The sequence below is a fragment of the Akebia trifoliata genome, chromosome 12, assembly GCF_017979445.1.
Source record: "Akebia trifoliata isolate Shusen 1 chromosome 12, ASM1797944v1, whole genome shotgun sequence".
NCBI classification, from domain to species: Eukaryota; Viridiplantae; Streptophyta; class Magnoliopsida; order Ranunculales; family Lardizabalaceae; genus Akebia; species Akebia trifoliata.
Genome location: NC_141386.1, coordinates 36,733,467 through 36,746,662, shown reverse-complemented (window position 1 = coordinate 36,746,662; position 13,196 = coordinate 36,733,467). Strand labels below are relative to the sequence as shown.

At 35.6% G+C, this 13,196-nt stretch overlaps 1 protein-coding gene across 28 annotated transcripts; it reads right to left on the bottom strand.

The window, feature by feature from the left end:
* Positions 1-206: 206 nt before the first annotated feature.
* Positions 207-12,834, bottom strand: LOC147390026 (MAP3K epsilon protein kinase 2-like). 28 transcript variants are annotated; one of them, XR_015170528.1, is made up of 9 exons: positions 12,657-12,833; positions 7,665-12,572; positions 7,446-7,567; positions 7,163-7,345; positions 4,582-4,685; positions 4,438-4,487; positions 2,735-3,604; positions 2,553-2,602; positions 738-2,114 (listed from the first exon to the last, which is right to left on the bottom strand). XR_015170528.1 is itself a non-coding variant. In XM_086418036.1 (8 exons), the coding sequence occupies exons 4-7, from the start codon at positions 7,191-7,193 to the stop codon at positions 3,301-3,303; spliced, it is 225 nt and encodes a 74-aa protein (XP_086274162.1). In that variant the 5' UTR covers positions 7,194-7,345; positions 7,446-7,567; positions 7,665-12,572; positions 12,657-12,833; the 3' UTR covers positions 738-2,826; positions 3,264-3,300. The 28 variants fall into 28 exon arrangements, 5 of the variants coding, with proteins under 5 accessions (XP_086274160.1, XP_086274159.1, XP_086274158.1 ...); XR_015170532.1 differs by having other exon boundaries at positions 738-2,077; XR_015170534.1 differs by having other exon boundaries at positions 738-1,982.
* Positions 12,835-13,196: the final 362 nt, after the last annotated feature.

The following is a 13,196-nucleotide window of genomic DNA, read 5'->3' as shown; positions in this document are numbered from 1 at the left end:
AGCTTCCCGTTGTTTGCCATTTTCAGTAAGGAAGACGAGTCCGGAGTGGGAATCTTTCTGCTCAGAAAACGTAGGTATTTTTGAAATGGACGATTGGGCATGGATTACGTTAAAAACCAAAAGACGGGCGATGAGATACGACCATTTGAACGCCCACGTGTCCTGTCCCGAAAAGGTGTACCCCCAGGAAATCACATTTTTCTGAAAGGATCCCGGCCTGCGGGATGAAATCCGGGAACATGATAACGTAGCTAACATCGGTACGGATGAGTGGGTATGTGCTACGAATATTTTGAGTTGAGCGGAGAGTGAGATACAGGCGTGTAAAAAAACGTCTCAAATTTTGAGTTTTCGACGGGAGCGGTCGCTCGGGCAGAGCTTCCCGTTGTTTGCCATTTTCGACAAGGAAGACTTTGGGTACACATGAAAGACTTGACAGTTGTGTCTGCGTGGGCAAATTCAAGCAAAAGTTCTGCCACCTTTCAAGATAATCCCTAGCCACATCAGCGTTGAATGTTGATATGGGAAAGTAACCCGGAAGATGTTGCACCTCCTGGTCTAGCATTTAGGACACCTGAACCAGATAGCACACCCGAAGCTGTCTGAGATGCAACACCCGATGTTGTAGCAGCTCTCTCAAGAGATATCAGTAATCCCATCTTATTTGCTATCTTATGCAAAATTCTAGGCATAGAGTCAAGATTTCCATTTTCTCTTCCACGTCCCAAAACCTTTGCAAAAGCATGAATGATTGGTTTAGCAACATTCTATCAAATGAATATATGATGTGGCAACAAAAAGCCCACCTGATTTTAAAGGATAATTTCTCTTTTATACAACACCTTGAACAACCAAGGAATAGCATATAAGAAAAATGATCCAAAAAAGGAAGAACATTTCTTTTCTTGATAGGTGAACAGAATTTATTAGAAGAAAAAGAGAATGTCCAAAAGGGAGGATGAGATATCCAGCCCAAAAACAGAAAAACAGCAAAAAAGATCCTACGAAAAAAGAACAAGCCCAACACAGCTTACTCCAGATTACATACCCTATCCCATCTTAGTCTTTAAAAAACACTCCTCTAAACACCTTAAAAAGGAAGAGCATTTCTAAAATACTCATCAAGAATATTATGTTACCAGTATATTAATAGTACCATGGTTAGACTTAGATCTGAAGGGAGTTATCCTCATCCCAACAACAGGTTAAGATTTTAAGGTTAGAACGTATCATGTCATTCAATGTTTTAATTGCACGAGGTGTATCTGAGGTGGTTTTCCATTATGAAGGGAAGCAATGCATTGATCTTTCAAGGGAAATAAAATATAAACAAAAAATTGCATAAAAACCATAGCAGAGGCAGTATACTTTCATGCCTCTCCAATCCAGAGAAGTGGCGCACATAGTCAAGATGACCAGCGAAATGATGAGAAGGAGGTTCCTTGTCTAACAAGCTAAGAAGAGGTCGAACTTGATCTTGCTGAGAAACTAGTGTATTAGGGAATCTATTTGATGCAAGTTCCATTTGTTTTGGAGGCTTATCTGTAGATATCCTATTACTAGTAGAATTAATGACTCGTTGCTGTCTGAGAACATCAGCTTCTGCTAGGGAAGGATCGGGCTTGGAAGTAGTTGCCTCTTCATTGATGGAAGAATTCCAGATGTTATCCAGACTTGCTGGTTCTGGCAATTTAGAAGGTACTGAAGTTTCTATTACAGCATGACTTGACAACCGACGCCTATCATTATCTGACCTCTGGGAGTGGGAAGATGAAGCATGTGATGGTTCCAATGTTCCAACAGACAAGGGGTGGTCAATGACCTTAAGTAGATCAGTTTGACCTGAACCGGAAAGTGCTATTGTTTCACCCTGTATTGTAATAGGATAACTAGAATCTAGTGTGCCAGATCGTGGCCGTGGAGCAGAACCATCTGTTCCACCACCACTAGATATAGAGGCTAGTCAAGTTGCCTCAGTCAAGCTGTGAAGAGTATTGATGAGCCTAATAAGTATTCCATTCTTTGCAGCAATGCGACAGAAATCATTTCTTGGTATTAAACGCTGTAGCATAAATACCTGCCACATACCATCAATGGCAAGATGAACCATTTCCCTAGAGAATAAGCTCAGAGTTATACAGAGGACAAAGGAAATAAATGAAATTCTGCTACTGCACATCCCTAGTATTGTGCATCAAGAGGAAATAAAGAAATAATTATGGCATCCTCACGCCTAACCTACTTGTACCATACAAGTGCAAATGCAAAATGTATAACTCGAGACCTACCATTGGTCCAATAACTCCCACCAAAGACAATCATATTTTGAAGGCAATCCCAATCATCCAATACACAGACAATCAAGAAAAGCCTAAATGCATCAATTCCCAAAAAAGGAAACCTTCTAAGAAAATTTGAACGACAGGGCTCGGATCGCCAGTATGTGCCACATGCAAATCATAGCATCATCATCTTGGAGATCAGGTGTATCAACTTTCCATGTATTTTTCTACATAAAATTGCACATAATATGGTACGAGTGCAGTACAAACCTGTATTTTGCATAATCAACCTCTAGAAAATCAACCACAACAAGTATTTCCTAGCAAGCAATGAACATTTGCAGTGTTAAGGAGCTGGACAGAAGAAGAAGCTACCATAATTTCCAACACAGCTAATTTATGGAGACACAAGCTACAAGACCAGGAAATACATAGGGAAAAAAAATATAAACCTCAACTGACAAAGCTGTTGCAAGAAACAAGCTGCTTGCATACGAACTTCACGGGGACGGTCAGGTACCGCAAAGCTCATCACAAGAGGAATCTGTAATTAATTTACAACGAAAACATTTATAAGCATGTTCCAATTCCAAAATGCGCTGAAGAAAAAGAAAAAGAAAAGTCCAGTTACTGAGGATGAGGTGGATGAGGATAACCACACATCTGAATGACCTCCTCAAAAGTCCAAACCCACGAGCACAGTGCACAAGGTGAATAGGTAGAGGTAGGGTCCTATCAAGAAGATCTTATCTAAAAATGGATCTAATTTTAGAACTTATGTGGCCTTCACGTTCTTTTGGAATCTCAAAAGAGTTCTTAAAAATATAAAAAGTTTAGATGTTTTGGATCAACCGATCAAATGAATCCATTTTTGTTAGTAGCCATCCAACTCCAACAAAGCAATGCCACATGTAGGAAAAGATGAAGTTCCAGTATTACCAGGCCTACAAGACAAGCCTAAGTGATAGACGGTGTACTTACCAGGCCTACAAGACAAGCATTTTCCCGGAAATATGTGTTACCTTTGATTATTTGATTTATAATTTGGAGAACCGAACATATAACCTGAAACAGAAAAAGTCATACAAACATGTTTGGTTCTTCAGAATTTTTTAATTGCAATAAGAGCTTGGCATTGAAGTCATGAAATGGAACTCAAATCAATCCCCAACCCAAAGATGAAGTTCCAGTATTACCAGGCCTACAAGACAAGCCTAAGTGATAGACGGTGTACTTACCAGGCCTACAAGACAAGCATTTTCCCGGAAATATGTGTTACCTTTGATTATTTGATTTATAATTTGGAGAACCGAACATATAACCTGAAACAGAAAAAGTCATACAAACATGTTTGGTTCTTCAGAATTTTTTAATTGCAATAAGAGCTTGGCATTGAAGTCATGAAATGGAACTCAAATCAATCCCCAACCCAAACTCAAGAACACCAAATCCATCAATCTTTCTATTACCATCTCTCCAAAACCTCTCCCAAAACTCATCAAATGCACTCTCTGTTCCACTAAATTTCCAACCTATGTTGCCATACAGTACAATCCATTTATCAAATAACCTTTCCACCCAAGAATATCATATATTAACTGTATGGATTCATATAGTACAAATCCATCCAACCTACATTATTCCAAAACAATATAAATTACAAGAGAAATGGAGTTCAAAAGAAACCTTAAAATAATCAAATTTTTATATAATGGATCTCTGTTCTAATTTAACACAAAGAGAGCTCCTATGAACTCCATATTAACACAGTTCAAAAATGGTCTAAACCTATTATAATCTACTCACAAAAGATCAAAATCCTATTATCACAATCATTTGACCTAAGGAGAACTTTTATCATCAAAGAAAAACAAGGAAGAAATATAAATAGATCGAATATGAGGAAATTGATACTCAAAACCATTACTAATCAAGATAGATCTATCAGATTTGAGAAAACAACAAGATTTACCATAGAGAATGACTGCACACAAGATCAAAGACCCACGATTTCTCCAGGATCCATCCATGGTGTTAGGGTTTGTGTTCTCTCTCTCTCTCTCTCAAAGGTGGAAAATAGAATGATAGATCTCTCTCTTTGAACAATTTTTTTAACTTAGGAAAAATATAAAACCTAAAAAGATAAAACCCTCACTTGAGTTTGATTCGAAGATTGAGAGGAGAAGGAGAAGACGAAGACGGCGACTGAATCCATAAAGTGACGAAAAAATATGATTAGAGAGGAATATCAACTTGAGTTCTTAATATTAGTGATGAACAACTTGAGTGGAAAAAATACCTGGTGCACAAGAAGTACTGTGGGAATAACAAATGTCAAAATTGTTACTTCGACTTTCCATAGCAAAGCCCTACACAACATCACAAAAGGGTCGGCAACACCTCCTAAACACAAGCAAAAAAGAATTAAGTTACAAACACAGGCAAAACTACAAAATAAAATGCCATATACAATTAAAGGAACCAAAATCAAAACCACAAACACAATCCCTTTTTTTTTAAATAAACAAATCCAATGGTCAAGATAAAACATGAATCTTGAGGATAAATCACACCCAATTGTTGGATTTTGCATTTTAACTGTTGAGATTGTGTATTTGTTAAGGATATAGGGACTTTCACTAGTAATATCACACAATCTGAACCCTTTGAGCACCACAATTTAATCTTAGCCTTATAGATTATAACCATATTCACTCCAAGTAACATAGGCCATAGAAATCTATTTACTGGAGACACCACAAATGATCTCACCATCATCAATGCAAGGACTACAATAGTATTCATTTAATTTATACAATCTAAACCATCAAGACACCACAATTTGATCTGACTCCATAATATCACTATCATCACATCAAGACATAGATAACAACCATAACTTATTCCATTTATCACAGAAATCCTTTTTCTAAAAGGCCACATGAAATTACTCTTCACCAAGCACAAAAATATTTCACCAAATTTTAATCCCAGTCCTTTGGAATAATATTTTGACAAACAATATCGGTTGCATCATCCAACTTCAATGGGATTTATTTAACTAGAAACTCAAAATCATTCCATTTCCAATCCTAGAATTCAATAATAGATTTATAAGAACATTAAACAAATAGAATCTGAAATATTTAGCCCTAAGGGCTATCATCATATAACACTTAATCAAAACCATCAAAATATCACAATCGAATCTCGTTCTATGCACCTCACCCTGTAATCTTCACTACCATCAAAGTACAAATCAAAGATAATAATCTCACTACATATAACAAATGAATCTTTTCTTTAAAAGGTCCACAAAAAAATACATCTTCCAAATTTCAAACTTTTTGAAAAAGTAAACTCAATTATTTCATTTTCAATCCCAAAACTAAAAAATGTTGTTAAAAGTCATTCAAGAAAGTGTATGAAATTTAATCCTTTAGTTGGACACCTAGACAAAAATAATATCGATCACATCTACCAAATTTCAAACTTATTGAAAAGGTAAACTCAATTATTTCATTTTCGATCCCAAAACTCAAAAATATTGTTAAAAGCCATTCAAGAAAGTGAATATGAAATTTAAAGTAATGTAAAGTCCGCAAATCCTATCCTTTTTGTGATTCTTATTCAATTTCGATGTTATTCTTTCCAAGTTTTCAAGTGTCATGGATCTCACTCATGTCTATGCTTGATTTTTATAAATGATTGTATATTGTTGCTATCTTTGAGAGAGTGACCCTACATGAAGCATTCTTCCCTTTCTCACCATCCGATCCTTTTGATGCATGTTATTTGTTATATATGCACCATTTCTCCTCAAACCAATTTACATTTATTCTAACCCCAAGGGTTGGCCTAGTGGAAAGTCTAGCCTAGACAAACTCCTCAAGAAGGGTAGGTCAAGTGTTCAAAACCGCACAAAGCAATGAATTCCTTGGGGCCACCCCCTTCAGGGTCCCGTTCACCCTCAACTCAACTAGTTGCATGTATGACTTTCCGAGGGAGTGGTGCATGTGACCACGGGATTAGTCTCACCCGAAGGGTGGGGGGATACCTACGATAAGCAAAAAAAACATATATAGATAGATAGATAGATAGGATTATGATCCATGTACACACATATCTACTCATATATCTACAATGTGTGTTGCCTTATGTGGGCTAAAAGTTTTGGATTGAACTGATTTTTGGTGAGGATGATCTCTATGACGAGAAGATCATCCCCACCAAAAATCAGCTAATTCTAAAACTTGTAACCCCGTATTTATGAGTTGAAGAATTGTGGACTGTCCATTTTTTGTAAATCACTTTTGACGAGATTAAAATTTTTGGATTGAGCTGATTTTGGGTGAGGATGATCTCCTCATCATAGAGATCATCCTCACCAAAAATCAGCTCAATCCGAAACTTTTAGCCACATAGGACAAAACACATTGTAGATATACGTGTACACAGAACCCAACTATATATATATATACACACATTTATTTAGAATTGTAATTAGTCCTTTGTAAATGATCATGTTCTCCCACCAAATCAAAATGTCTATTCTTTCAAGACTAGCTTTTTCAGATTTACTCCCTTGAGTTTCTCCCTATTCAGATTTTTTAATCATTTCCTTTAGGACTTTTAGTTCAACTGGAAAAGTTAGCTAGCACAACATCATAGTAAAATACAGATCTAGGTAACATAGCTTCCTTTTTTTGTATGTTATAAGACTAAATAGGTTATAGTAAATGGCTTTAAATATATGAGATGCATTCATAATTCAATTTTCAATTCATTGATCATAGACTAATAATTCTCAAGGTAGAAACTAATTATTAAGTATTTGATAAAACAACAAAGAAATAGGTCTATTATTTTATTGCAGATACCTGTAATCTCCCTGTTTTCTTTAAAGATCATCCTCCAACCTCATGAAATTCTGAGTCCTCCCTCCAAATGAACTTATCCAAATGCCCATCAGATTCCTCATCACACCACCATTCCTCACTTTCTGTTCTTCTAAAAGCTACTCGACTCCTTGACCATGATGTACCAAATATAGCAGTCTGACTCTGATCAATAAGGAAGTAAATAAAAGAAATTAGAAACCAACCTATCTATCTGACTCTGATAGGTAGGAGTAATGAAACAAGGGAAGGAGCTGCATCTCACCATTTCCACATCGATTAGGAACCACAGGCTTAGAACCTGATACAAAATCGATCACCCGATTCCTCTCTGGATGGATACTAACATGATAGGATAGGATATGATACTAACCATCATCTTAGCTTCTGCCACAAGACCCAAATATTAATCATCAAAGAGTTTAGAGAGGTGAAACAAAAATTACAAATTAATAGAAAGAACAAAGTTATAGGGCATAAATACCTTTCAATGGTGAGCGCAACCATGTGGATCAGGATCTGAAAGTTTACTTCAGCCAATGTTTGGTTAATCTACAAGTTAAATATGTTCTTGGTAGTTGAATAATAGCTATTGTGAACAAGTTGCACTTTTAACCATTAGGTGGTAGACCAAATGTCCCCAAAAGAAGCACAGAGTAGATATCCAACAAATTTAAGGGAGAAGATCCTATGAGAGTCATTTTCCTAAAAGAGGATGTGTTTGTGTGAGTGTGTGTTGGGTTGGGGGGGGGGGGGTCTTTGTTTGTATGTGTGTGTTGGTCGATGGGTGGGTGGACGGTTTGCGTTCTGATACAAAAGAGGCATAATATTTTTACAATTCAATTAAAATAGTTATGCTTATTTAAAAATAGCTCTAACCATGAAACATATTTTAGACAATTCATTGTAGTTCATGAATACCAAAAGAAGGCACTATTTCATGTATGGTTTTACCACATCATACCTTCATTTATTAGAAGAAAGTTCAACATTAAAGACAAACGACCAATGGATAAATAGTAACACAACTTTTTGGTTCCACCATTTGTGGACAACGTCACATCTAAAATACAAAACCGTGAAGGTTGGTAATTGAGCATTCCTAAAAACCTAGAAGTACCTTAGTCAATTGTAATTCTTCAACAACTCAATGGCTATGTAGTTAACGTGAAGAAAGATGAAATCCAAAATTCTAGAACTCTGCTTCTCAAATAGTGTAAAAATAAACTAGCCCAAGACTCACAACCAAGAAGAAGAACAATTAAAAGGATGAAAAGGAAAAATATTAATTTAATTTAAGGAAATATTACAAGTTGGAAATGAGATCTCCACTTGCACAAGGTATGAAATTTGGAGTGTTGATGGTTTCTTACTCACTTTCTCTTTTCTCAAGGGCTATTTCAAGGACTTGGTGGTGAATGGGATTCCCTACATGTACATATAGGTGGTAGAGGAAATTTATAGCATGTGAGAATGCTTGTTCAAGAGGGTTCAACATGGAAAACGAATTTGCCACACATTCTTGTGCGATAAGAGATGCAACATTATACTCCGCCCCTAATATTACTTCATGCTCCACCATGCACATGCCGATCCACATGACAAAGTGACATGGTATGAACAACACGAGAAGTGGTGCCCATACAAAATTACATAAATATCCTCACTACATCCCACAAAATAAAACAAGAAAATAAAAATAAGATTTCTAGAAAATTCACTTTAAAATTTAACAGTTAAGAAGACCTAGTTAAACAGAAACAAAGATTATTTTTTTGTTTGATAGGTATAGCATTAGTAGTTAGCAAATGAAATTGGGCTCTAGGGAAAATTGAAACAAAGATAGAACACCAAAAACAAAAAGAATTCAGCTGCAGTACATACCCTTAGAAGAAGAGATAAAAACAATTGGGACTAACATATAACAAGATGTTCAGTATAGTAAATAATTGAGACCTCAATAGGTAAAACTACATTGGAGTAGGAAAAAAAAAAACATAAGTAATATTTAAAATAAAAATCCAAAGTGAAATAATTGATGTGAACAACATTGCAAGAAAGAACCGAGTGACATTATTATAGTAGAAGAGTACTAGGAAAAAGTTCGAAGGGGGACCTAAGTTGATATGGAAGTATTTGGATCGTCACCAAAAAATATTTCAAGCCAAAGCAGGACAAACTAAGCCAAACGGACTTTCTTTTAATGACTAATTCAATATAACATCTTCCCCCTTATCAATGAAACCCACACAAATGATATGCAATACTTAAACCCCTTATGAGTATGGACAATAAACAGAGGCAAAAGAGACAGTAAAGTTAACAGTGAATGTCTTATAGTCAATGAATAATTGAGACAGACACTTTTACTACTCATCTATTAGAAGAATATTCAACATTTGTTGTCACTGAGTGAAATAATGAACTGGACTATTCTAGACTAGGTTCAGATTTTAGGCCAACATGCAGTTCGATCACTATGGAAACTAAATGCAACCTAGTGAAATGTCAAACCTAGCCATTGCCCAAGGGAGATGTACTTTTTTATTTCTTTTTTTGACGCAACAGCCAACCCCATTGATAGTAGGAGTAATCCTTTTAGATACACCATGCCACCACAAACATGTGTATCGAATAAATCACGGGTAGGAAGACTCAATCTCACGACCCTGGGGAGCAAACCCAGGCCGCTCAACCACTGCTCCACCACTCGGGTGGTTTGTTTTAATTTATAAAGTAAAATCGCCAATGGGGGAGACTCAATCTCACGACCCTGGGGAGCAAACCCAGTTCGCTCAACCACTGCTCCACCACGAGTGATTCATCTTTATTTTATCGAATAAAATCGCAAGTGGGGAGACTCAATCTCCCGACTTTGGGGAGCAAACCCAAGTCGCTCAACCACTACTCCACCACTCGTGTGTTTTTTTTTTTTTTTCTTATCCCCCTTTTTATGATTTTGCATTAAGATTTTCAGAGGATGAGCTTTTTAGCCTTTATGCTTTCACACTTTTGAACTTCAGGGTATCATCATTTTTCAACCCAGGGTTTACTATTAGGCAGCCTTTTCCAATGGCACATACCAATGGCGGCTTTCACACTAATGTATCACTTTTTTTCTTTTCTTTTTGGGCTTCATTTCTTTTCACTTTTGTCTCTCATCCTCTTTTTTATGATTTTGCATTGAGATTTTCAGGGGATAAGCTTTTTTAGTCCTTTTGCAATGTGGTGGCTGTCACACTTTTGAACTTCAGGTATCATCATTTTTCAACCCAAAGTTGACAATTAGGCAGCCTTTTCCAAGGGCACATACCAATGGCGGCTTTCACACTAATTATAAACAGTCATTTTTACTACATCTCAACCCATAAGGAAATAACTAAGGAAGCTCAATCAAAGGATACATATAAGATCACATAGTGATAAAAACTGCAACATGGCCACAATCTAATCCTTGCTAGTAATAGACAGAGGTGCACTATGATCATCAAAGACTAACTAGTTGAATCACCCTCTAATTGAAGAGTAGTAAAGAGCCTATCAATTGAGATTCAAATAGATCTAACTCATACTATACACTCAACTGCTCTAGATTCTTAGATCATAATTTGGATCAAGATATGATTAATACAATGCCAATTATAATGAACTAATGACTATAGAATTTTTAATATTTAAAATTTTAAGTTTAATTGTATTCAGCGGAATATGTTAAATTTGTTCCACAAAACATGGTTAAGAAAAATTGGTCTAAGATCATGATCATCAAAGACTAACCAATTGGATCACCCTCTAGTTGAAGAGTAGTAAAGAGACTACCTATTGAGATTCAAAGATATCTAACCCATACTATAGGCTCAACTGCTCTAAATTCTCATAACATAATTACGATGAAGGGATGATCAATACATATAGGGTTCCTAAAATGCAAGTCACATAAGAAGATTTCAAATTAATTTTATAATTTCAAAAAGAATCAAGAAAATTGTATTTCAAAAACAATAAGTAAACAAAAATGTATGTATGATTAGAGAACCATATGACGAATGAAATGAATGCAGAAAAAATAGAGTAGATAATTGAAGAGGTATACTACAATATATTATAAATGAATGTGATTTTTCTAATTAAATTATGATACTTAAGTTTTAAGTGGACTTACGTATGTGTTATATATTTACTATTATATTGTCCTATTTGGTTTGAAACATGTAAGTTTTTAAGACAATTGTGAAATAGGAAAACAAATTACTTGTTAACCTACATAAAAATACTTTACACAAAAACTAGTTGGTGTGCATGTGTTGTATAAATATGGCTCAATCTGGTTAGCAACATGTAGATTTTTTCAAATTCAATGGCCTAAGAGAGATGCACCATTGTTCTACATCAAGGTTGGAGCAACAATAGGTAGCATGCTGTCAGTCCCAATAACCTTCCCCAATCACTCAAATTATAAAATCAGAGAGAGAGAGAGAGGAATGTGACTTCTAATGCCCTAGCCCTATCCTGAAAACTCAAATCAATCTTCTCTGCAACTTAAACTGAACAAGAGTCCCAACTGACCAACAACTCTCTTCTCTATTGTAAATGTATGCGTTAGGTAGAGATTTATAATAGAGAAGAACATAGTGGGAATTTCCAATCCAATTAGTTCAATTTTAGGTAAATGGGTTAAAAATAGAAAATCAAATGTGGGTTAGTGAAAATCCTAATTTCTAATTATGGTTCTGAAAAAAAATCAGATTTTGAATAAGGGTTCTTCTAAGGAGAAAGTGGAGATAAAGGTTAGAATAGGAATAAGAATGAGCTACACTGAGTTTGCATTACAGTTAGGGTTATATACAGTAAATTGAAGATTAAAACAAAACACAGTAGGATACATAAGAAACACAAATTCAATGACCTGAGATAGATGCAGCAACAAAAAAATGTGTGGGAGATTGATAGAAAACTAGCCTAATTGTAGTCCTACTGTTGGTTTTCTCTTTTTTTTTTTAGTTCCACACCAAGCAAATCAAAATTTAAAGTTTTACACCGTAGTTCATTAATTTATTCAAACAAAGATGTAAGTGGAAGAATCAAACCCTCTCTGTAGCTCCAGCCAGATGAAAGCAGTGATTCTAAATCAAACCTAGAGTGACTTCTTGATCCAACCCAGATTAGAGAGTTCAGAGAGAAAGTAAACCCAGGCCTATTCTTCTCGATTGACAAATACTCCAATTTGGAAGTCAAATGGTCAAGAATATCCCTAATCTTCGCAGGTCCGTAATTCCAGAAAATTTTAGTTCATTGAATCCGATTTGATTCTTCTCAGTGTCGTCGTCTCTGGACGAGATTTTACAGAGGTGATGGCTACCATGTAATTTGACCTAGATAGGTTTCTCTTTGGCTGAGGAATATTGATGAAAAAGAAAACAATTAAGAATCAAAGAGAGAATCATAGAGAGAGGAAGAGAGACGAAAAGATGAATACCTAGAGGTTTTGAGAGGGTTTGATCGATTGATTTTGAGACGAAATCCTTTGAGGAGACGCTGGTGTCTCCCGTTGAGACTCAACCAACAAATGAGAGAGAGAGAGAGAGACGTTGAGACTCAAGGGTTTCTTCTCTGCCATCAAATGAGAAGGAGAGAGAGAGAGAGAGAGCGTGCGCTCTGATGTGGTGGGTGATGTCTCGGTTTTATAGAGAAGAAGCGGGATTTCAAAATCGTACAGCTGTTTATTTGACGTGTTAATTACCGTTACGTTCAAACTCCGTCCATTTGAAACGGCTGACAGACATCTCTCGCATAATCTCAATTTTCTTTACTAGGATTAAGAGGGTTAATAGAAATTAATATTTTTTTAATAAATTAATTTAAAATTTAACAATTTTTTTAAAAGTAATTTTTCCCTTTTTAATTTTTTAGCTATTATTTTTTTTAGGATTTTACTTGTTTAAATTTTATTTAAGCTCCTAACTAAATGTTCATGCATTCCAATGTGTACAAAAATAAAAAAACTTGGTCAATTAAA